The 23,895-nt window shown below is 38.2% G+C and overlaps 1 protein-coding gene across 1 annotated transcript in view; it reads right to left on the bottom strand.

The window, feature by feature from the left end:
• Positions 1-3,789: 3,789 nt before the first annotated feature.
• The window catches only part of PLCXD3 (phosphatidylinositol specific phospholipase C X domain containing 3), a 145,925-nt gene continuing 125,819 nt past the window's right edge, over positions 3,790-23,895 (bottom strand). Inside the window, exon 3 of the mRNA XM_081054459.1 lies at positions 3,790-10,434. Within this exon, the coding sequence (XP_080910585.1) occupies positions 10,281-10,434 (154 nt within the window). The 3' untranslated portion in view covers positions 3,790-10,280. The remainder of the gene's footprint in view (positions 10,435-23,895) is intronic.

The raw sequence follows: 23,895 nt of genomic DNA, 5'->3' as shown, positions 1-23,895 counted from the left end.
CATAGCAATGGGAAAGTAAACTTGATTTCATCAGACCACAAGTAGTTACTGGTGGTTTCAGGTTGACTAGGTTTGGAAAACAAAAGGGTTTTAGTTATTATACCCTTCTTTCCTAGAATAAGTCCTCCACTCATATTGTTTTATACTTCAAAGGCTGATCATTTATTCTTCCTCTAAAGTAAATCTCATCAAAAAGTCAGGACTTTGACGCAGTTTCTTTAAAGTTGGGCTGCATAGCCTCGCCACTTAAAGTGGAATGCCTGTGCCACAAGCAGCAGCATTTGAGGACCCATCCTTGACTCGCTGAACTGGAATCTGCGTTTTATTAAGATTCTGGTAATTGTGTGCACAATAAAGTTTGAGAAGTGAAGCTCCAGGGAATCCTAGGAGTTTCTACAGGGCTCCACAAATAAACTTGTAGGTAGGAAAGGGGGACACAGAGTTATTGGCCTTACTCTTAGAAAAACCATCCTGCAATACACGAGTATTGTCTTGTGAGTTTTACTTTTCTGTAAATGCTTCTTTAAAGTAAGAAACATTTGAAAACCACTATCTTAAGCCCTATTAATACTTCATTGTGAATGAGCTCTTCCAATTCTGAGGGAATAGGTTTTGTTTGGGTGGATAGGGGAACGGAGAATCCTACTAAGGAGAAACTGGGAACCTGAACACAGAGTCCCCTCCCCAATTTTGTCATTTGTCCATGTATGGAAATGGCTCCTGGCAGGAGCTGCTGGTTCTTTTAGGCCACATGCATTAGGAGTCCTGGAATGAGCCTAAATAACAGAATTAGGAGAGTGGGTGTATCAGAGGCCTATTTGTATAAGAATCAAGAAACCTCCTAGGATAATTTCTTGAGTGAAGGAGAAGCCAGGAAGATAAATTTGACCAGGAAGAAAACCTTGGTCCTCAGAGGTAAGTAGTGACTTTGAGAACAGCGTAGTGGCTTTCCCTGGAATTAATTTCAGTCCCAAGCCTGCCTATAGATGAGAGAGAAACAGAGATAGGAAGGGCAGAGGGGCTGTATCTAAAAGTTGAATGAGCTTTTTACCTGATACTGGATAATTATTGGGTTACAAGAGCTCCTCTATTAGAATGTAACATAAAGGGAGGAGAAGCATTTCCTCACCTACCGTCACTTGGCCACGGACCACTTACCCTTTTAGCACATGAGAACTGTCCCTTTGCAGTGATGATGAGCTGGAGATAAACAGTGCCAACTGGGCAGGTTGCTGAGTCTAATGGAGAAGTGGCACCACAACTGAGACCGCCGTGTGCATGGAGTTGAGAAAATAGCAGTAGCTATAGAAAACGTGGGGAAGGGGACAGTTTTCCAAGAGGGTGTGTGAGCAGAGATCTTGTGTGCAAGCAGGAGTCTGTGGAATCCTAGTTATTATAGCCATGCAACCCCACTGTTATCCACAAGCAGATGAGAAATAGAAAATTCAAGAGATTTTGTTGAAGCTCAAAATGTTATCCCCTCCCACACCCTTTCTCAGCTCCTTTTATGAGGTATCATAAGCCAAGTTCCCCTGGGTAATATTCTTTCCAAAGTTTGAGTTGACTTTATAGCTAAAAGAGGGGGTCTTTCTGCACTTGGAGAAAATACCATGCAGATATTTTCCCCTAAGTTCTCTCAGTGTTGTCAGTATGTCTCCAAGGAACACAGGAGGTGGATAATATTGTGTTGTATTTTTTGAATCCTCATAACCACCAAACAGTGCTCAGCATGTTCATGGCCCTTATCGAGCACTTGTCCACCATTTGATTGGGTCACAGGCGGTCACAATTTCATTTCATTGTTTCCAAAGATATTTCAATAACTGCCATGTCTTGGGACTACAGAACTAGCTAAGATATGCCTTGACCTTTAAAGCTTAAATTGGAGATGAATAATCTTATAATGAGAAAAGAATTATTGGTTCTAAATTAACATTTTCTGCCTTTCCCCATGCCAGTGTGCAGGTACTTTTTTTGTCCCCAGAATGAAAAAGCACAATAATTGCTGCACAGTTGTGTTGAGGTAATTTTTTTTTTCTTATTTCTTAGTAAAATCCCAGGAGGTCAAGCTCACACATTCCTCTGAGGAAAAAATGTGAGTGGAGAATAAGCATTCTGCCAAGAAGTACTTTGGGAACTGCCAGCATTGGAGTTCTCACCACCCTTCTCTCTGTGTCACTTAAGGCACCGAATCCCACCTTCTAGAATTTAATGTGGTTCACCTTTTCTGAATAGCACCAGATGTTTCCAGGAATATTTATCTCCTTGACTATAGTAGAAGGTGCCCAGTTACATTTAGATTCACTCTTTGCCACTTAATGCCCATGCAGCCCTTCCTAAAGCTCATTACTAAGGTCATATATTGAACCACATGTAGAGAAAGCCACTGTGGAAACCTTCCATCACAGTATTGTAAGCCACAGAATTACTTTCTGCTTAAGTGGAACAGTTTCCTCCAATTTCAGGTGACGTTTTCACTCCTTGGTTCTAGGAAGCATTACCGTTTTTACCCTGTGTGGGGGAGACCCTTCTTTGCTTTATGGGGTCTGCTTATTTTATGAAGTCAGCCTCTCTTGTTGAGAAAAAGCAGTTTCATCAGAAACTCCGGAGGTGAGGGGAGGAAGGAGAAGGGATGGACCCTCTGTCTTCACTGTTTTAGAGCTCCAGATAGAATGAGGCAGCTAAGCTCATATACACAGTGTCCTATACTGTGGCATGAAGAGAGGAGGGATCCACTCTTCATTACATGTGGCCACGACCAACCTGTTTCTCACAATACTCACGATAGAAATTGTTCTTTTCTTCTCAGGCTTTGAGAAATAACTGTTCAAACAGTTTTACTATCTGGAGATACTACTTTGAAAAAGTCAGTGAGAATGAATTTACGTTTGTTAGAGGACAAAATGGTGCCACCCCTTAACTCTAGTGAGAAACTAGCAAAGATGTACTTGCATTCATTTCCCTACAAAACAGTTTAGAACTGTTTTGTGGTGCATAATTAACAGGGAGCCGGCCATAAAGCAGGTACTTGGCAAATGTTTGCTGAATGACTGAATAGGTATATAATGACTCTGATGAAACTAGCAATGTTATGTTAAGGACAAAGATATGATAATGTGGCATATTATTTGGAGATATACACTAGTTCATAAATGTAGAGCTCATTACAGTTTTATAAATAGAAATCCTCTAATGTCGTGAACCTATTAGCATATATAATGAGCAGAGACTTTTTGTGATCTTATGTCCGAGTTCAACCTCAAAGATAACCTTGGACCACATCTTTTTTCCCCCTTGCATTATCTTTATAATACAATTGCAATGGTTAAACTTTGTTTTAAGAATGATTTGAACCCCAACACATAGGGTTTATTTGGTGAAATACAAAAGCAACTTCACTTTTGAAATAATGTTTCATGCATTGGGCATAACAGAGGTTCAGCAAAAGTAGATTTTCTTCACCCTAAGCTTTTAACCTCAAGACAGTGTTTTATAATATTAACATACTATGTTAGTAAAACATTGCTATATTGATATTGGTTTTCTTTTTGGTAATATCCAAAACTAAGAGTATCAGACTTCAGAGATACCTAACTCTGATGTAAGCATTCATGGCATTGCCTTTATTGGTGGAGAATATATTGTTTCACAGAGGAAATCCTAATATGATGGCTCATATTTCCTGAACAGAATTACATTTTCTGATGTTTTGAGTCATGTCCTATTTAAGAGATCCACTTTTGTGCTTATAATGAAGCACTGATAAATGTGAAATAAAAAAAAATAAAGATAACTGGTAGCAGGACTTTATTAGGCATTTCACAAAGAAACTTTCTTATTTTTACATTAGGAACATGATCTTATCAAAAAAATTCACATTTGCTAAACAGAACTGTAGATAGGTATTTTTTTTACACCACATTTATTAAAGTTTCAATGACCAGATCCTAAAAAGAGAAGGCACAGATCAGTCTCCCTCTGGTGAATTTCTACTGTCTAATGAAAGAAATGTCACCAGCTCTGCAAATTCCCATCCTTTAGAAATGAAGCAAATCAACACAAATGTGTGCACATAGGCACCATGAGATGGAAACATTATATTAAGGGATTTGGATTTTCTTATCACTTACAGGAATTTCAAGAGAGGAGGAAAATGTTCCAAAAATGTTCCAAAACTCCACCCACATTAAGATTATGTCAAGGATTCACTGTTGGATTTAAGGATATTTGAAAATTCTAATTTAGGAATTCTGCCATGGTTTTATTCTTTGTAAACTGTTCTGCAAACTGGCCTTCACTCTCCCTGTTCTTACTCTAGGACGTCTTGCATTGTCAGTTCCTCAGAAAAGGTGCTGGCTATTATAATTTGCTTTGGCAAGTCTCTGTCAGCTGCTACCATTGTCAGGGTCCACATTCTATCCCCTCCCTGGTGCCCAACTACCACCCAATCTCTTGAGGTGTCACCGACAAGGCTGTGTCTGTACCTCAGACTCTTCTGTCTTCTTCTGACAGTCAAGAAAGTTCCTTTCTATGTCAAATTTTCTACAGTTCCATCAGGGACCAGTTCTAATTTGATAAAAATAATTCGTGGTAAGATAATAATGAGGGAGAGTAAAGGATTATTTTGTTACCTCTTTGAAAGAAATTGAATTTTAAAAGAGGCCTTGGTACTGAGTTAGAAGGTACTACCATTTTCCAGGGGCCTTTTTCATGTGTGGGTGTTTTTGGTCATCTCAATTACTGAGGAATATCACTTAAGGAAATAATGGGGGAGACTCTGCACCTCACAATAGGCCCGTGAAGTGAAATTTTGAATGTGGTGGCAGTAACCTTACAAAGGTACTTGCTTCCATCTATATTTGAATTGGTCCTTCTTAAAGCATCTACAGGACTTGGCATGGATTAACATTTTCCTTCATGAAAGGTATTTAGACTATTGATTTACATGAGGTATCTTAAAAGGGGGTATGGAAGGAGGCAGGATTTACCGCTTTTAGGTATCCCAGCTGAAAAAGAGAGGCAGGATGGAAAGGGTTGCCAGATTAGAAAAAAAAAATTACAGGATACTCAGTTAAATTCAATTTCAGATAAACAATAATTTTTTTAGTATACCTCATGAAATATTTGGGAAATTCTTATACTAAAAATATTCATTGTTTTTCCGAAACTTGAACTTCACTGGTGTTCTGTATTTTGTCTGGCAACCCTAAATATGGAAAAGAAGTAATTGAGGATGGAGGAAGAGAGGAAATAGGAAGATTGATTAATATTCCATATCCAGATCCCAGGCCCAAGGAAGATTACCGTGTTTTTGCTTCAAGCATGACACCCATTGCAGATCCTCAAATTACTCATGAGTTTTCTATTGCTAGACTACACCTAGGCAGATCGCAAAAGTATAAGAGTGTTGCATGCTTGTTTTTTGAGAAGGGAACCATGCTGGAACCCCCTAATGTTGATGGGTCTTTAGCAACTCTCACAGAGCCAAGGCAGTTTGTCTTAGATGAGAAGATCCAATTTTTAAAAAGTAATGGTTTGAAGAAACAGTCTTTCATGGAAAACTTATCCTTATAAGCAAAATGGGATAATGTTTTGAAGAACAGTTTTAAAGGTGAACTGGTTCTGTTGCTGATGGAAACAAATATGAATTTAGTCTCCCTGTTTGATAATGAATTTAACAAATTGACCTTTGGAACTTGAGAGAAGCATGGGAAGCTCCACAAGCTGAACTGTTGTTTCTGCTTTGTGGGAATGCAGATAAGTTCTAAAGCACATTCCTCATATGATGTTTTTAAAGATCATTTTTAACAAAGACATAATTTGTCTTTAAATTTTAATCCCAAATTGCAACAGCAAAAAGAAAGAAAAAGGCAATGAATTAATGAATTAAGGCTGGTCATAATGTGCCCTTTTTCTTTAGGATGTTTGATTTTTTTTATAAGATACAATATGCTTACACACACATACCATATACAAGTACATACTTTTGAGTCATACAAATACACATTTAGAACTAATACCTATAAAATAGTCTCACAAATGAAATGGAAATTACACAATTTTCAACATACTCAATCAACACATTTTACAAATTCTACAGGATATTTTATCATTGCCATTGAGAAAACAACAATTTAGAGCATTATTTAAAACTGCACGGAACACAGGAGCCACCAATAAGTTATGGCAAAAATAGCATTTACACCATTCATTGTGTCATTGAAATCTAGTTGGAAAGACTGAAGTGCTGTAAAATAAAATTCTTGCAAAAAGCTTGTTTAGCATATCCTGAGGGACACTGTGCATTATTTTCTATTAGCAGTTCAAAATGTGAGCACTCTACCTATGGAGCTGTCATTTGGACGAGTGACTAAAAGTTAGAAGATTGTGTCATTGGATCAGTAAAACTGTAGAACTGAAAAACTCACGAAAACATGCATTTCCTGAGACTTCCAACTTTCCGGCTAGAATCCGACCAGGAGAGAACCTGAACAAGTAACCCTGGCTAAAAGACATCAGAACCTCAAAGAACTTAAAGTAACTTTAAGTGAAGATGAGAGGTTGTTTGTTTGTAATTTATATTCAAGTCCATCTTTGATTCTCCAGCATGAAGGGTCATTGACAATGTAGTTAGACTATTACTTCTAGACATTTCTTATTTATGATGGTTTTCATTGATTTTTCTAGTGATTTTTTGCCTCTTTAATGTTTAAATATTTGAATTATGTTTATTCCTACTATTGTGGGAGATATTGATTTTTTAAATTAAAATGACAGTAGAATTAGACTGAGTGATTAGAGTGTAGTTTCAACTTGAATAATGTGTATGTGGGAGATGTATGTGCTATGTGTGTGTATGTGCGTGTGTGTGTGTGTGTGTGTGTGTGTGTGTGTGTGTTTGCATGTTTGTAGACACATAGGTGCATACATGCCAGACACTTTATGCACTAATACATTCACTGTTAGGTGGCGCTCCATGAAAAGTGACTTTTCCTAGTATGGCTGAAAGTGAATATTGAGGTCGTCATACAGAATATCCTAAGGCTTTTAAAAGATGCCTCCTCATTCTCTGCATTCATATGATTGTGTACTAACAAGGGAGACATACATGATAATGGCAGGAGCATTCCTTTTTGGTCCTTCAAAATTACAGACAGGAAAGCAAACCAAAAAAATAAAACTTTGCATATTTTCCCTCATCCCCTCCACTCCTTTGACTTCCTGCTGTAGGTTAGGTAAAAGTTGCATTTTGTTTCTGTTTTTTGCCTTGCAGAATTTGTGACATAAAGTCTGAAGAAACAAGCAAAACAGAAACTGCACCAAGATGTATCGCCTACCATCTTGGGGCCTGTTTGTAGCCCTTGTGTTCCTAGCTCTCTGGAAAGACAATGCCCAGCTCAGACCAAGAACCATCGGCTGAGGCTATGCTCTGACTGCATATCACTAGTCCTCTCCCCCACCTGTTTATTTAAGGCTCACAGCCTGCTCCTTAAGTGCACTCCAGGGCAGGTCCAATGAACAGAAGACAGCCAAAGGCACCTTCTCTGTAGCCGCCATTCAAAGGAATCCCTCCTACTGAATTCTTCAGCTGGAAGACCCACAGTTCACATCTACCTACTCTCTCCTTTAGAAATTAAGGCAAGTCCATTTACTCTCAGGGCCCACTACATAGGTACTGTATGTCCACCTGAAAACAATTACATTGGCTCAGAAGTACCTGTTGTCAAACAAGGTTTCTGTGTGCATATCATTAATAACAATAGAAAGCTTCCTCCAGTTAAGAAATTGCACAATTTGTCTAATCCTTCAGCCTGTTTGTTTTTCTTTCAGCACCCAATGATAAATACGGCAAAGCTAATTCTAAGCAAATTTTTTAAGAAAGCATCTAAGGTCAAGAAAATACAACATAGTTATCTCTATACTAATTTTTCATTAATATGTTGAAAGATCTGTTTTCTATTATATTTATACATTAAATCCTTGTGTCACTTCAAGTGTGCTTGGCTAAAGACCCTCCTGAGGAATGAATAATGAGTAGTCAGAGAGAAACATCTGCCCAAAAAGCAAATTTACAGGACATAAATTTTAATAATCCATAACCCTTTAAAAAGGATTCATATTCAATTGCACATAAGGAGCAGGTGAAAGAGATAGAAAGACAAAAGCACTTAAAAGCAAAACGAAAACTATACTTGTAAATAATTTAGTCCTAAGCTAGGTGATTTTTACAAAAATAATACAATCAGCTACTCTACTTTCAAATGTCTTATCACTCTTCTTCATACTCTGTACAGGGTTTAAGTCTTAAAATTAAATTATTTAATAGTATCAATGTTTTCACTTGAAAAGAAGAATGTGTTTGTCATGTCTCTGTGTGTTTGTGTGTATTTGTATCTGTCAGCCCACACAGGAGTGGGTATATATTGGTATTTTTTGTATGGCGAGACATATACACACACTCAGAAGGTGGAAAATATCTGTCGCATGTATATATGCATACTGCTTGGTCTACCACACATACTTACACACTTTTCATAAACATTCTCTTCATTATAAACAATTTCTCTTCCCTCCTTGCAGTTGCTACTAAATACTATTTGCTGGTAATTAGTATTAATAATCTTATAATTAACTCCTGATTATTTATAATCTTGACTTACATAATCTTGAATAAACTCCCTTACCTAGGTCTAAGAGATTTAACCACATGTCTTACATTTAGATTAACTGAAAGCTGAGGCCATGCTTTTGTTTCTTTATGGTCCCGTTTTACTGTTTTCCCAAGAAACTGTTGAGGTATGGTTATTTCTAAACATGAAGATAAAATAACTCATAATCATAAGAATTTCAGCAAATTTTATAGATTTTTACATATGCCTCACATTATCCCTTGAAGCAAATAAGTAAGGTTTATTGTGCTCTTTAAGATTATTTTTAAATTGTCAGATGTCACAAAGACAACAAGGAGGAAGCAATACTCAAAGTTGCATTATCATTTGACCTCATATGTCCCTGTTGACCTGGACTATCAAATGTTGGACCACAGAAACTTTTGCCTCTGCCTCATTCTCGACCCTAGGGTAGGAAGGAACCCAGAAGAGAAGAGTCAGTGCCCATTTTCAGTAAGTCTAATCAGATTACATGTATTTAAGAATCTTTTAAAGAAGGTTCATTGATCCTTGATATTTCCTGGACACAGTTTCAAAAACATTGCTCTGACTCCTGCCACCTTTCTTCCTTCTTCAACTTCAAGTAAAACACCTGAATTAAAGCTTCTTGAAATACGTGTCTATTCCTTAAAATCTGGGATTTAAGATTACATATTTGGAAATCCTAATTTGAGAGGAAAGCTTGCACAATCTTTCATTCTCTCTTTTCTTCCTTTCGGTTTTTGATCAAGAGAATTGTTAGGAGAGTTTTTGTAAGTGCTCTTTTCAGAGTTTTCTGATTTTAACACACTTACCATTTATAATTTTTTATTTACTTTTGCAGGGCAATATGGTTGCCCTGCATTTGCAGGGCAAATATGATTTAAGAGATTCCTGAATTAAAATAGTAATCATCTCTTCCCCGTCCCCCATTTTTCACTATGGAGTTGGCACTAATAGTTCTTCCAAAGAAGTATTTACTATATTTATAGCTGCCTTAAATAGAAATATGGTGAAACACTATTATAACACAAAATCACTGACTATGTCCTCCAATATTACTGATACAGGGAAACTGATTTGATGCATATTTTCTATGACAAAATTTAGCGATGACTGCCCAGTAGCAGATGACTATAGACTATTATACTAAGTCTCACACAACAAATGAATTTCAGCACAACAATGTAATAAACATTCTGTTGGGCATTCAATTGTTTTGAGTCCCATACAGTATCTGATTAAAAAAGCAAGCAAGAGAGGGAACAGAAAGTTTCAGTTAGAGGATATAGAGAATGGAGGAGCCCTAAGTTGAAATCAGAAACACAATCAAATAAACACTCATGAGTTATACGTTACAAGAACTAATTTTGAAAAACAAAATTCTCTGGTCTGTTTTTAAATCTCTACCACTAGAAGTAGATTTTACTCATCAAAGGAAAATGAAATATTTATACTAATGCCGACGATGATAGCAATCACTCAAGAAATGGATTCCCCCTTTTCCCACCCACTACCAGCCCTAATCCCCGCAGAGACTCAGTGGAATAGGAAAATCAGAATGTTTGTAGATAATACGCCTAATACATTGAGTCTTCCCCATCTTACTCATGGATTCTCAACATGGTGCTATCAAGTGTTAGCTTCTCCTTCATCAAAGACATAGTTGAGCTTTATGACCGTGCTGATGAAATCACCAAGTTCTACAAAATCAGCAGTGACAATATTAATGCCACTCTCTCCTGGCTTCTGAGTGCGGACCCACTGCATCATGGCAGGAAGAGCTCTGAGAAAGGAAAGAGAAAGAGAAGTCACAAAGGGCAAGATATGATTTTTCAAGTTCACAATTCGCAGGCTTCCCTTTAGTTTTCCACCTTACTAAAATAAATGCCCCAATTATAGAATGGAGGAATAAGGCCAAATGTACAACAGTAAATTCTCAACCTCTGCAGAGAATCTACAGGAGAAATATTCACAATATTGGTTTCTGCTGGTCTTTGCATCTTTGGAGATCTCAGATGCTGGGAGAGTTTAGAGTGAAGCTTCGCCACAAAGAAAATACCATTCTCACACCTGTATTCGGGTCTGGCATGGTGTGATTGCAAACTCTGCAAAGCTATGAGGTGGTAATACATGCACTCAGCAGACATTTATTAAAAACCTACTATTTTCAGGAAATGTGCTAGATATTGTAAATAGACATAGCTTGACAATTGACAAATCCCTGCATCCAAGGAGTTCAGAATTTGGTGGTTGGAAAAGGAAGAAAATTTTAATATTGTACAACCAGAGCCCATTCCTTTAAACACATTTACAGAACACCTATTATATTCCACTGAAGACACTTGGAAAACTTGAGTGAACAAAACAGCTAAAAATATTCACCCTTGCGGGGCTTACATTCTAATGAGGAGAGACAGTAATTAAAAATAATCATAAATAATTATATCACTTTATAGGAGGGAATAAGTGCTATAAAAATGGAGCCAGAAAAGGAGGAGGATAGGAGCATGCAGATAGAGAGGAATGGGGCAAATTGCAACTTAAAATAGGGTAGTTTAGTAGGTTTCATTGATGAGGGGACATTAGTGCAAAGGTTAGAGGGAGACAAGAAAGTTGGTCATGTGAACTTCTAGGGAAAGCATTTCAGCTACTGCCATGGCCCTAACGGGGTAGCATGCCAAAGCTTGGAGAAAGGGGAGAGGAGTAAGAGATGAAGTCAGAGACATAATGAAGAAAGGGGCAGATCTTGCAGGGCCCTGCAAAATATTATACAGGGGTTTTGAGGTTTACTCTGAGTGAAATGGGGAGTCTCTGGAAGACCTTGAGCAGAAGAATGGAGTGATCTGACATTCATTATAGAAGATGATTCGTTACCATGGCAGCAGAAGACAAGTCACCTAGCCTAGCCTGAGAATTCAGGGAAAACTTTTCAGAAGAATGCACCCTGCATGTGGAGCAATTAGGAAGATTTGGCTGAGTAAAGGTGAGAATTGGGGATGGATGGAGGATGACGTCATGAATTTTCAGGAAGAGGAAGTACCATTTCTTCATTGACAGAAGTATGGTGTGTGCTTAGGAGTAGAGATGCAAACATACAAATACAGGTGATCTTAATAATGACATGGAATGTTCTAAGACAGCACTCTGGAATGAAATCTGTGACTTGAGGGAGCAGGAAAAGATTCCATGACAAAGGGATAAGCAAGCTGGGACCTGAGAGGTGATAGTATAGTAACAAAGAAAGTGGGAGGAAACACATGTGAACTTTAAATTCTTGGATGAGATGGAGAGGGAAAAAGAGTGAGAAGGGGAGAGGGGGAAGAAAGAATGATGTGGTTAGGACTCTCAAAGAAGTTATATCACAAAATATAAGGAAGTCTTAAAAATGTTGAAGAGATAACAAAAAAACAGATGATAGAGTGTTGCCATGCAGCAGCCTACCCGTCTGTCCCCTCATTCCTGCCCCTAAAGAAAGGAGAGTCTGTGAGACTGATCCTTTCAGGGACTTTGCTTCACCTTTGTGCTTACACCTATGTCTCCCTGTTTGGCCCCAAAGGATGGCTGGTTAGTCAATGACGGGCAAGATTCCTCAAAGGAACAAACGACCTAAGCGAAGCACAGTCACATGGAGGCCATCTGGAGAACTCACAGGGTTGATAGAGGTGGGTACAGACCCCTATCTTCCCCCAGCTAAGAAGAGTTTCTGCCTCTGTGGCTACATTCCTTCCCACATCCTGCTCTTGAAGAGATTCAGTAATGTGATAACATCAGTTCTCTATCTATTCATATGCATAGTTTTGTCCCTTGGAGGAGGTACATACATCCTGAGACTTATGGTTCCAGCCACTTTCAGGCAAGGGTGATTGGTTTGAATCAGTTTCCTAGTATAATGTGTGAGATTCACAGATCCGGAGATTATCAAGCTCTTGTTCCTCATTTGTTAATCAATAAAAGCTACGCATTGGCCCCATTCGATTCGGGGCTCAGTCCTTTGAGGCTCGAATCACTTGGCCCCACTTGCACTCTATTCTTGGCTACTGTGTTTCTTAACCCTGTGCCGCCCTCCTCGCTTCCCACAACTTTTGTCGTGTAGGATGCAACAATAGAGGGCTTTCAGAAATGTAGAACAACTGAATGCTGTTAACCAGGGAAATAATATGCTATGATTCGTAATTTGGAGAGATAAATTGCCTACAGTGTGGAAAAATGAATGGGAGAGAGGAAGACTGTGGGCGGGAATGACAATTAGGGAACTGTTGAAGCAATCCGGACTAAAGACACTAGTATCTTAAATTGCCGTGGTAGTGATATATTTGAAAGGAACTGAAGAGATAAAATGACAACATTTGATTGGAGTGGGATTGGATGTAGACGGAAAGAGAGATAGAGGCCATGAATAATGCCTAGATTTCTAGCAGTATTCTGGCAGGTAAACATCATTCACGAAATTCAGTCTGAGACATGTTGATTTTGAGGTGACTTTGGGACACACAAGTTGAGATCTCAGTTGGTGGTTAAGTACACGTTTGATAATCAGGACACAGAAATGGTCAGGAGCCATCCCATAGAGAGAATATTTAGAGCTATGGGCATGGATAAAATTACCTGGGAAGATTTTGAAGAGGGGGAACAAAAGAGAAGATCAGTACATTTAATGGATGGGTAGAAAAGTTGATTCAATAAAAAAGAGAAGTAGGCATAGATGTAGGAAGAAAATCAGGAGCATATAGTGTCATGAAAATCAAGGGGAAAAAAGGAGTCATGTTCTTTTGTGTTCATGAGGCTAAAGCATGGAATGTAATATGTGTGCATATCTCCAGTCTCAGAAAGTATATCTAGGCTAAACAAACTCAACCCATCTAAGGCAAAACTGGGTCAACTGCCTTGAACTACTTCATCCCATGAGTAGAACCTTAAAAACGCTGATCCATGTTTTTCCAGATATACAATTTTCCATTAGACACAGAGAGAGGAGGATCCAGTCGCTTCTAAAAGACCATAGGATATGAAGTGCCCGATGCCTTCAGAAATAGACTGGCAGGTGGAATAATTTGGTCCTCACAGAAACAGTTTCAGAAGAGAATTCTGTTTTAAAATGAAAAATCTGGATCCCTAGAGCACAGACACAAGTCTATTCAAGTTCATTAGAAACACAGATGCTGTGGCAATGTGTGTGCAGCCATTCGGGTTTGAATTCCATTACTTTTTCTTCTGGACTGGCTAGAGCAGATGATATATTCCTGTTGTGAAGGTAGCAAACTCTGGTGTTTTAGAAAAGGCAGACACTCTTTGAAAAGAGTAACGGATAGAATGGTTGTTCAACAGATATATTCGAACTCAGGTGAGAGGTATGAGGTAGAGTGGATAAGAGTAATGCTGAGGCCAGTGTTGATTCTTAACCGAGTAGCTGGTTCACCAGATCCCGAGGTACCAGGGTACTAGGTCATGGAAGATTCCTGAGCAACCAAATTCCCATCTTAGAACTGTGATCATCATAGAAACTGCTCCTCAGATGCCCTCTCCTACTCTAAGATTAGAATTCATGGGCCTGAAGTTAGAACAATTAATTGTTATCCCCATGGAGCGATGTTAGGAGAACACAAGAGTATTCTTCTCTGTTTCTCTATAAAATAAATTGCTTTGAGGATTGATGAAACATCCTTTAGGAATAGCTTGTAGTCCTCACATGAAATATGTCTTACATTTAAAATGTAATTTATTTGAGTAATGGGAACAGTTCTATTTTTCTGTTTAAGATATACTTTCCTAAAGTTAATATGAAACCTAAGACAAAACAAGCAATAATGCCAAATTGAATGTCAAATACTCAGACAATCTTAAGTAGAATTATGTTAAACAAATAGAATCAATATACTGGATTAAAACTAGCAAATGCTACTCAAGTTATTATACTTATTTAGAGAAGCATTTTTAAAACTTTATTCATGATTGTCCCCCCCATTGAGCCTTTTAAAATATTTTTTCCATGCACCCTCATCTTCCATGAAAATTTAATACCACAGATAGACTGCATATCTACTTATGTATTGTTTACATATCTTTGCTGTATATAAAAAGAGTAAGTATTTTATTTGCCCTCCCCATTTTTGACCCCATGGGGGCAATATTGACACTGAGAATGCATGATTTATAGCTAATTGACAATTTCCAACCAGACTTTGTGTTGGACAGATACATAATTAAAGTGACCTGAAAAACCTACTCTAGCGGTAATAAAATATTGGCTCAACATAACAATTTTCTTGGTATAAGACAAAGTGGTTAAACTTTAATTCAAAAAATCATTCATTCATTCATTCATTCATTCAACAAAGATGTATTATTGCACACTCGTGGCAGACAGTATTTTAGTTATAGCTCCCTAGTGCCATCCTCGAGTTCAGATGCTCTTCATCTCTCTCAGAGAGATGGTGTCACAGCCCTGCCCCCACACTCCTTTTTGTGCTTTTCCTCCACTACAGTCAGAATGATCTTTCTCTCAGCTGAGCGCATTATTCCGCTACACGAACAACCACAAAGTCTTCTCTCACAGGATACACCTAGCTCTTCAGCAGTGCAGATGAGACCCTCCATACCTTCCTCATACCATCTGCCACACACACCCTTCTTCAGCTTGCCTCATTTGTTGCTACTTCCTGTGTGCTCATTTGTTCTCTAGTAATACTGAAATGCTTCTATTCCCCTCCCCCCCAAACACCCTGTGGTTTCAGGCCTCAGTACTTTTCCAGGCCTTTCCTCTTTATGAAATACTATTCCTTCTTTAGTACTGTTCTTGGTCTGACTAATTTCTGCTTGCCCTTCCCGATTTGGCTCAGGAATTACCTCAATCCCTCCTGTCCAATCCTGTCCAAATCTGGTTGATGAACCCTTTTCTTTATGCGTTACATTTCTTAAGCGTAGTCAGTCCTATGACTGTGTATTCACATAGCATTGAGATTATCCATTTCCATGCCTATTTCTATCAGTGCCTACAGTTCATACAAAACAAAAATCATATCTTAGTTATCAATATATCCCCTGTCCCTACCACGATCTCTGGAACCCAAAAGGAAAACAACACACTTGTGGAACTAACAGCCTCAATGGATGTGAACCAGTCATAACAATACAATATGGTACAATGGTCATGGGCACAGGATTCTGTGGGAGCATAGTAGGTGAAATAATGTATTACACTTAGGAGAAATTGAGGAATTTAAGGAACACATCACAAGACAGGTAAAATATGAGCTTGGTCATGGCTCTTTAGATAAAGAGGAAGGAAGTTATTTCAAGAAAATGGAACAGCATATGCAAAAGCATATGGGCTATATTAGGTGGGTACAAAAGTAATTGCGGTTTTTGCAATCCCTTCTCATTTCTTCCCCTATTCAGTCTCTGGCAACCACCATTCTATTCTTTGCTTCTATGAATCTATTTTTGATGCCTTATATAAGTGCTATCACACAGTATTTGTCTTTCTGTGTCTATATTATTTCACTTAGCATAATGTCCTCCTCACAATACTGTACTGTATACTAAAATTGACTCAGAGGGCAGATCCTATGTTAAGTGTTCTTACCATACACACATAAAAATAATAAAAATGATAAAAGAGGCAGGAAAAAAACTTTGGGAGGTGATAGGTATGTTTGTGACCTTGATGGTGGTGATGCTTTCACAGTATAAACGTATCCCCAAACTCATGGAGTTGTATACGTTAAATATGTACAACTTTTTATGTCAATCAGACCTCAGTAAAGTGGTTTTAAATAAAAGCATATGGGCATGAAAGAGATGATGTGATTAGGAAAGAAAAAGTAACCAGAGAGTAGGGGTCATGGAGGTATGGGACAGTAGGAGGAGTGATTGGACTAGTGGAGGAACAGGAAAGTGTTTTGGCCAGATTGGTAAGAACTCCCGTGGACAGCCTGTGGTTTGAGAGCTTCATTCTCTATGCACTTAAAGCTTCGTCATTGATTTTGTCCAATTAAAGAAGAGTTTCTTGATTTCCGACACAAAGAAGAATCCAATATTAATTCCATACAAAGTGTACCATCTAATGACATTGAAACTATCTCTGCATATATAAAGAGCTCATTGTCTCCCTTTGAAAGTTCTCAGATTGCTATGAGACCCTGAAAAACCTTCATTCATCCTCCCTTCCTTTCCTCCTTCCTTCCTTCCTTCCTTCCTTCTTTCCTTCCTTCCTTCTTTCCTTCCCTCCTTCCTACCTTCTTACCTTTCTTCATGTTGTATTCGCTTTTATAGACAAAAAGTGACTAGCAGAAATTTAAATAATGTTCACTAACATTATGAAGAAAAACATTTTAAGTAAAGTTATGTAATATGAAGAGATTATTAAATTACCTTCTAATTTGTATATTAATATTTTAGTATCTATGGAATGATCTCCTTTGGTATAGAAAAATGTGATTATACAAACATTGCAATGTTGTCTTATAAATGCCACCCTTTCTCTTAATCTCTCTTTTTCATTAGATGGTGGATTTATAGTGTTTACTTGTGAGACTCACTGATACCAGGAGAATCATTTCAAGAGAAATATTTAAATATTTATCTAATCTGGTCTCTAATCTTGAGCCAGACTGTTTCTACTCAAGTCTCAGCACCAGCATTTATTATGAGCAAGTCAGTTAAGGCTGTAAGCCTCAGTTTCACCATCTATTAAATAGGCATGATAATGAAGATTAAAGTAGGTAGAGCATGTAAAGTGCTTAGATGAGTGCCTAGCTCCCTGTAAGCGGTATTGTACTGAATATCCACTGAGTGACAGCCTATACAATGCCCTCTCCAGGAGCTACAGAGTCTCAAAGAAGCAAGACAACAGGCAATTCTGAGCAACACCCAGCCATGGTACAGTTGTGATGTAAAAGTGAGCCTGCTGAATTTCTTTCCAACTTTCACAATTCCAATTAAAGACAGAAAGAGGGTGGGGAGTGGGAGATGTCCTGGTGCTGTCAGGGCAAGACTGGTGATGAGGCTTTTGGGGGAAATACCCTTGGAAGGACTTTGTTCCTGGGCACAAAGTAACATCCAAATATGCTTTTCCCATCATAGATTCTAAATGAATGGTAAAAGAGCAGGTCCAGAACAAAAACTTGGTACTTAAAGCCTCAAAGCCCTTCTCCGGAATGTGCAACTCTCGAGGGAAGGCATCTTCAAACAGAGTGCAGGTTTCTTAGAAGAGAAACAGGCAAGTCTACAGGAATCAGAAAATCGCTCTCCAAGGAAGCAAAAAGAGGAGAGAGATGTGGGAATCAGAAGTCTTCTGATGTGCTGGCTTTGAGAACTGGCTTTGAAAAGAATGAAAGGAAAAGATTTAGGCGTTCTGTCACCGTCAATGTGCTGACCTTGACTTATGAATTCACATTAATCTTCTACTCAGAATGCTTCAATCATCTTGCGGTGCTCTTAAGACAAAAATAAAAATCCTGAACTGGCCTATAGGGCCCTGAACAATGGCTGCTGGTGGCTCCTCCTGTTTCATCTCCAGTCCTCTCCTCATCTTGGAATTCTAGGCATATCCTCAGTCTTGCTCATCTTGACCAGCCAAATTTTCCTCAGGAAACTTTGTAAATGTTGTTGTTGTTATTTGTTTATTTTGGAAACCAAGTATGGTTTTCTTTCCTGTCCCTTCATTTGGCCAACTCATCCATTTCTCAGGTGATAGTTTAAATGTCGCTTCTTCAAAACATTAGTCAGAATTGTAATTATACTGATGTGTGATCAATATCTGTCTCCCCAAATAGACTGTGATCTCTTTGAGGACAAGGAGTGTCTGTTTCCTCACGTTGTGTCTCCGGAGTTTAGCATAGTGACTGGCCTAAACTGAGTACTCGATAAATATTTGTTGAATAAACGAACAGGTTTTACTTTAGAAACAAAAGATTTACTTTTGGAATAGAAGTATGTGCAGTAATACAATTCATGAAAGGGCTACTCTGCTGTTTTTAACTGTGGCTACTGCACCAGATTTTAGTTTGTGAATTCACTGCTATTTTGCTAAATAAAAGTGTTTTCTTTGAAACTAACTTGAAGGAGTTTAACTTTTCCTAATTTGGCAGGTCTCACTTGCAAATTTTCAAACTGATCAGTCAATCTGCAAAATGACTTTCCCTGAATTATACGTATAGTGCCACGAGGTTCTGTGATAATCATAGCAGCAATCATCATCATGTTTATAAAAATAAAGTTTGTTAGAATTAAACTTAATTCATCCGATTTCTTTAATGTTGTGATTATTAATTTTAATTACTAATTATAATTATATAATGTAATTCTTTAACTTTATTAGAAATTTTTAAGAATCCATGTCAAATTCATGTTCAAGTGTGTGTCTATACATAATATTTTTACAACAAATGCATTTTATATATGCTACTTCTCTAACTTCTCTAAACTGTCATGCTTTGTAGTTATGAATGAACAATTGTGGATAATAAAATACTTGTGTTTTCTGGTGAATTGTACTTGAATGCATTTAATTTTCAATGAACTATTTCTTTTATCGAATGGAATAGAATCTTCAAAATCAATTCATGAACTTTTACAGAACTCTTTGATGCACTTGGGGATAAAGATTACTATGAAAGTGTCAGAGTCATCTGCCTGTTCTAAACCCAGCCTTTGTTGATCTGCAATGTTCAAAATAATAATCACAGGTCTTTCGTCCCCTGAACAACTGAGTCAGCCAGGAGCAAGCAACTAATTAAAATCAAGTCTGACATATTTTAAAATGTGATTTCCTGTCAATCTGGCTATTTCTGAAAGCTTGGCAATTTCATGTGAAAATGTAAAGCGGGGGAAAACAAAACAAAAACAAAAAGCCAAAAGGAAAAGACCAAAAAAAGGTTGGCATTTTATGCACTGAAGCGTCCAGTGATAAAAAGCAGGGCCTTTGCCTCTGTAGGTTTGACTCTTGGAAAGGGCTTCAAAACAACCTCTGGTATTTTGAATGGTGTATGTCATAAATCGTAACTTCCGTAAACACAAGGCTTATCATTTTTCACTAGACCTGTTTCTGTTCAGGAAGCAGCATAGCTGATTTATGTCTAATGAAAATAGCTCATTTGATAAAGGATCTTTTTTTCTGTTAAAATTGCATTTAGAGAAAGAATTAAGTCACATGAATTATCTCTAAAACAATGTCCTAACAAGCAACTCTGGAGATTTTTGAAGACCTGCGCCCTCCTGAGTGGGGGACTACAGCCTTCGCAGGTCTTCCTTTGACCTGCACGATGTACTTACAGAACTACGCTTAAATAACTGCAACTATTGAGGTGTAAAACAGAAAGTAATTAAAGGCAACACTAAACATATGTTAGTCAATCTGAATTTTTCCCTTGGTGGCTGTGAAAGGAAGAAATCCCTCTCTCCTTGACTTTCCCAGATTCTCTGCTCAAATCAAGATCAAACTCCATTCGTAGCTTGATAAAGACATCTGTTTAACAAATATTTATAAACCCCTCTTCTGTGCTACACATTATTCTGTGAGCTGAGGTCATGATGGTGCTCAGAAACACACACAGCTCTTGTTCTCCTGGTACATACAGTCTAGTAGGAGAGAGAGAAATTTATTAAAAAGAAAGAGAAACTATCACATCAACTTTATCGGTGTTAAGAGAGAACATGTATAGTAATGTGTTTTATTTATAATTTTGCAAAAATTTTGCAGACCCTCTGAGTCTTGATTTCCCCTAATTGTAAAATTAGAAATAATGACACTCTGGAGGTAGATACCCACATATCAGGTGACGATATCTATAAGGGTACTATTCAAATGTACCCCCATAGGTCCAGGGTTAGCCACAGCCACAAGTGCAGACATGTTCCAGAAGACCCGAGAGCTGCCGTCCCACCAGGAATGTTGGGCACAGGGAATGGACTAACCTTCGCCATTATCCTAACTATACTAGCTGCTTTAGGTTGTCAAAGGGACAAGCTCCAAGTCCTCAAGAGTACACAGAAGCTATTTCACTTTATTCCTATGCCTGGCAGGTTGTTAGTTTATTTTATTTCTGTGTTTGTTTAACAAATAGCAATGCAGTCAAATCAAAGCAAAAGACATCATCCATTTCCTTTGATAATGGCAACAGGAGCCTTTTTTGTTGTGGCATGGAATAAAAACGTTAAAAAAATCCATTTTCAATTAAAATAAAATCACATAAACTGCAAGAAAAATGATGTTTAGACTTCATAAAATGTCCTGTGTCCTCAGGCTCATCATTTGCTCCCAGCCAATGTTTCAGAATAAGCTGTAAACCCTGCAGGAGACAGAATGTGAGCTCAGTCAGCCCCCTCTGACAAGGCCTCCTGCTGTGCAGACTATTCTGTCTACTAATTTTGTAAGGGAGCAAAGGGAGAAAGAAAGCTTCGCAAATTCTAAACAAAGAGACCATCCCATCGGGTACATTATGATTTAGATTGCCCAGAGGCAGACAATGGGATTTCCTTCAAGAGGAATCTCAATAGAATGGACACTTCTGAATGGGAACAAGTATTCTCACCTCAGTCTCTTTCTCAGGACCAAATAGCTCCTCACTTAGCGCATGTGGTCCAGAAATCGGGGAATTCAAAGTTCGAAGCAATTTAGTTTATTCAAAGCTTCCAGTTTCTATCTGTTGGTATCAGCCCTTCCTTTTTCCTATTTGGAAAGATTTCCATTTGCTAAGAAAAAGCTGCTGCTAAACTTGTGCTGAAAAAATTTTTTCTCAAGGACTACCTAGATTTATCACTTGGCTTTCAACGGTTCCTAGCTTGGGGTTCCTGGACCTAGGGATAGCAGAGGGACTAATGTTGAAAGCCATGACAGAAATCAGTCACCGATGAACTGTGGTCACACATGTTAACTGAAATGCCACTTTTCTTTACAGTTGACAGGGTCATTTTATCAAGTCAGGTTTAGTATTGACCTACCTATTACTTTTTAAGGTTCAAGGAATTCTGTATGCCTTTAATTTTTACAATGGGAAAGTAAGTTATTACTTATATACATTTATTAAGAGGAGAAGGGCTCTGTGATGGAAAATGGTGGAAGAGGTCCTTGGTGGTGAAATCCTGGGAACTACCGGTCTCATCATATTCATATATTCCTTCATAATGTTAACAAATGTTTACTGAGTACTTACCAAGTGGCAGTTGTTGGGGCGGATACAGGGATGAATTAGACATGGTTCTTGCCTTAATTATGGGGCTAATTGCAGAATTACCTGAACTGCTACAAATAGAGATTTCTTAATTGCTCTTTATAAGCTTTGCCTGAAAACACTGGAAAACGGAGATGTCCATGAACCCTCTTTAGGCTCATGAACTAGCTGCTGTCCTTTCTTGGCATACACTCCAATTCCAATGGAAATATTCCACGGACTCTTATAAATTCATGAGGCTAAATAAAAATTACCCTCCAAGGACTCATATGTTAAGTGAGCATTTCTCGAGTTTTAATGGACTGACTGCAGTCGATACAGGGGACAGTTGAAAGAGTAAGAGTTTTAGAACAGACAGAGCCTTATCTGAGTTACTAACAACACGTGACCTCAGGAGGGCACTTAACCTCCCAGGTGCTCATTTTCCTCATTGTAAATGGGATAATAATGGCACATATTTCACAGTATTTTTCTCAAGAATAAAACAGAAACAATACAAAAATTGAATGCTATAACATAGAGGTGGTATAACATAGAGGTTCAAAGTGAAGACTTTGGGACAGATTGAATTCAAATACTGGTACTCTCAGTTATACCTCTGTTACTTCAGGCAGGTCACTCAACTTTTTCTAGCTTCAATTTACTCACTCGTGAAAGAGAATAAAAAGATTGAATTAATGTGAAGATTAAGTGGAATCACATGCATATAAAATTTAACACAATACCTGAGAGATGAGAACTCAATAAATTTTAGCCGCTATTGCATTTTTAGTGTTAATGCTTAAAGTGTTTACCACATAGTTAAATAAATGTTAGTTCATTTTTCTGAGTTTTTGGTTACTTTAAGGCAAGTGGCTGAAAAAGTTACTCTAGGTATAGATGGGTAGTGATTGCTGTGAATGAGCTGCTCAGCTCCTCCCTTCCAGATTGAAGGCACTTACTGTTCCAGTGGCCAGGAGTGTTGTTGGCTGGCAGCTCTCAGCTGAGTTTCTGTCCAAGAACTGCCTTCAACCAAAACGTCACCTCAAGGTCACACAGCCTTTCTGGGGACAACTTACATCCAATGACTGATTAAAGAGGAAAAGGCCAAAGAAATTACCCCTGATAAATATGCATGATTGCATTGGCCCACAGACACGTGCACTTTGGGGAAGAGTGTATGAGGATGACATCATTTGCTTCAACTCCGAAAGTTCATCCAAGCTCCAGAGCTCCCTGTAGGTTTGACTGAGGCCCTTGTTGGGACTGCATCACAGCCCAACTTCTCCCTCTACCCAGTCCTGTTTTCTTTACTGTCCCATAGGCATTGATCCCAAGAGAACTTGGAATAAACTTCTGCACACAAATCTCAGCATCTTAGAATCTGTTTCTTGGGAAACCCAAACTACAAGGCTCCGATTTAGATGGCAGGAAATTGTGTGATCAGTAGATTCTCCTTCACTCCCAGGAGGAATCAAAAGTGCCCTCTGGCAACCTTAATGAGATGAAGAAGTTAAAACCACATTTCCATTTCCAAAATGCAACATGTCATTGGCTGGCTTGAGGGGTGTTTTTTTTTGGAGGGGGGGGCGGGGGAAGGAGTCACCTGAGAGAAACTGCACTTAGTGTAGTGCCATAAACATGTGGGTACCTCCACCTTCTCTGGTAAAGAAAAAAGGCCATCGAAACTTAAAAACACTGACCACACAGTCTCACTTCACTTTTCTATTAGGGTTTCCCTCTATACACCATTAAGTTTTGAATAATGTATCAGAGGCTCAGAAAATCTAAACCTACTTCTAAAGAAAACATTTGTCATGGTCACTCTGATGGGAGACTTTTCCAGTCCAAACTGCCCAAGAGAAGCTGAGGGACATTTATCATATCATCACAGCCTTTTGTGTATCGTGCTTTGTGCAATTCCATTTCCCTTTCATATTTTTTTTCCAAAGATGAGTATGGTTATAGCATCCATTATAGCGTTCAATTTTAAAAAACCCAAAGACAGAAATTTCCCATTCTGAGAGAAAATGCTAACAGGCAGAATGAACACAACAGAATTTAATCTGATCATAATATCCCAGATGCTAATGTGT

The sequence above is a fragment of the Rhinolophus hipposideros genome (assembly GCF_964194185.1).
Source record: "Rhinolophus hipposideros genome assembly, chromosome: 7".
NCBI classification, from domain to species: Eukaryota; Metazoa; Chordata; class Mammalia; order Chiroptera; family Rhinolophidae; genus Rhinolophus; species Rhinolophus hipposideros.
Note: the sequence above shows the minus strand (reverse complement) of the source record. Positions and strands in the feature narration are given on the sequence as shown.